Source organism: Mercenaria mercenaria, unplaced genomic scaffold (genome assembly GCF_021730395.1).
Source record: "Mercenaria mercenaria strain notata unplaced genomic scaffold, MADL_Memer_1 contig_3226, whole genome shotgun sequence".
In the NCBI taxonomy this organism is placed as follows: domain Eukaryota; kingdom Metazoa; phylum Mollusca; class Bivalvia; order Venerida; family Veneridae; genus Mercenaria; species Mercenaria mercenaria.
In genome coordinates, this window is record NW_026461346.1 from 4,732 (window position 1) to 7,059 (window position 2,328).

Below are 2,328 nucleotides of genomic sequence, written 5' to 3' on the forward strand. Positions count from 1 at the left end.
TTTTTTAGATATCTTGAAATAAATGCTATATTTCTTAAGAAGGCTTTAAAACTTAATTACTGACATACTTTATGTTACGGAAACACATGAGAATTTGCTGTTTTTACTACTTTTTTACCATGAAAATCGAAAAGCGTTTGTCACGGCTTTTACTCCAGGTAAACTGTCTCGATTATAGATATCTATATTTTGAAGTCATTATTCACTACTTCAGCTATAGCGCTATTGGTTACAACGACGGGAAAATGTCTTTATTGCCGCGGCAGTCCGTGTTCGATTCCCGACGCGGTCATCTTTTTTTCTTGATTTGGATTTTTAAAAATATTTAAGAAACAAAAATTCATATTCTAATGTTCATAATATGACCAAAACTTCGATTTGAAAGAAAGACTATTTTTAGCCAAATCTGGAGGCATGCTGCTTTAAAGCGGCCATCGTGGATTTTATCAATACTGTTAAATTTGCATATCATAATTTCAAGCAGGTTTATACAGGTTATTATTCTTGATAAGATAAAAAGTCAAACACAGCTGACTCAGCTTGTTTTTCTGTATTTTGCGTGCTAAGTACAGGACACCCAAATAATAAAAGCTCGCGCGGGAAGGGTCGCGCAAGATCATGTAGCGTACATCACTTGAAGTCTATTCTGTTATTAATTTCCCAGCACTAGCAGTGCTTGGTCTCCAGATATTACGACACACTACCACATATTACATTGTAATGCAATAGTAATCAGTTGTAAGTTGTATGAAATATATATAGAGTTGTTCCATGTTTAGCCCTATTCAATACAGAGTAAAATGTTCAGGTGTAAGGAAGATATATCTTTTACACCCTTATTGTTTTATATAACTTATTTATCAAATATATTCTATCCGCATGTACGATTTGCACAAATGTATTATGAACAAACGTTGCACAAAGGTCGCGAAGCGCATTGTCGCGCAGCTTGTAGTTGTGTAAACATTTTGCTGTACATAGTTGCACCGTATAAAGATCGCATAGCGCAGTCACTATAACATGTTTGCACACCACAGTATTGTACAAAAGTAAGGCAAAACTGCTGAGAGTGCTTTTCATTTCATTAAAAAGGACGGTGTGTTCTGATTTGCTATTCTGAGAGTTGCTGATGTTAGTTTTGTTTGAAAAAAGATAGGAGAATTTACGTATTATGCAAAAAGTAACGTAACAATACTTACGGTTACTTTTGGACATATATCGTCCTTGACCCAGTTGGCGAAGTCAGAGTAAACCTGCCTCTGATAGCTGTTGCGACTGAGTAACTGACACAGTTCAAAGGTTACGCACGTCCCCTTGTCTTTGTATTTAGTCTTCCATTGGAAATAACTATTATATAAAGTGGCATTTGAACTCACTTTTTTCACATAGTTTGCCAATGATTTTATGTCTTTGAAGTCGTAAACATTTATATACGACTTTGGTATGACGATATTTTCACTTATATTCTTCCAGTTAACTATAGGAATCTGTTCCCGCTTTAAAGCATTCCAGTATTTTTCTGTAACATAATCTTTACACAAAGAGTTTTCAAAAGCCAGGTAGAATTTATATTGTTTTAGAATCTCATCACAACTTTTGTTCTCGGATTTACTGACACGTTCACAAAGTCTGTCATAGCATCCACCGTACATATCTACAGTTACATATTTTTGCATTTTATGAACTAGTTTATACCTTTCAGCTTGATCTTTACAATTAGATATCATCCCAGCTACTTCTCTTGTTTTCTCTTTATGAAAATTTGTGTTTCCGAATAGTTCCCTGGCATCATTGCTTTCTGAACGATTCAGTGTGTACTTGTGGCCATACAGCCACATTAGAGTAGCATCTTGTCTATACCATGCAGTCCAGTTGAACACCCCATTTAAGATCGCCGGATCCCAGAACATATTGCTTGGTGGTTCCATGTTGAAAAGAATCCAGACTTGATCAGGTCGACGGTAAGTTGGAAATGATATTGTTGTTTTTGTTCCAATTTCCCAATTAACTGACCTTGGAAAAAGATCATAATTTTGAAATATAACGGCGTCTGCAGTGGTAATTTCACTCTTATTTACCGTAAAAGTACACTTGCATGTATCTTTACAGTTTGACCGGCATTTTTCAAAATATTCTATAATTGTGTCCGACAGAAAAGGTGTCCAAATTAGAATTTTCTTTGAAACGTTTTTGTTAACATTTCTTTCCAAGAAATAAGTAACAGACGGCTTATTTTCATCACTGGAAGACATAAATATCCGTAGTATATATAAAAAACAAAATGAGAACAGACACACAAAGATGCATTTGAAACCACTTTTATGTCTT

The 2,328-nt window shown here is 34.8% G+C and overlaps 1 protein-coding gene across 1 annotated transcript; it reads right to left on the bottom strand.

The window, feature by feature from the left end:
* Positions 1 to 1,376: 1,376 nt before the first annotated feature.
* Positions 1,377 to 1,928, bottom strand: LOC128552854 (glycoprotein 3-alpha-L-fucosyltransferase A-like; the record flags this gene model as incomplete). Its single annotated transcript, XM_053533919.1, has 1 exon — positions 1,377 to 1,928. A coding segment is annotated over exon 1 (552 nt), but the record flags the coding sequence as incomplete, so codon positions are not given.
* Positions 1,929 to 2,328: the final 400 nt, after the last annotated feature.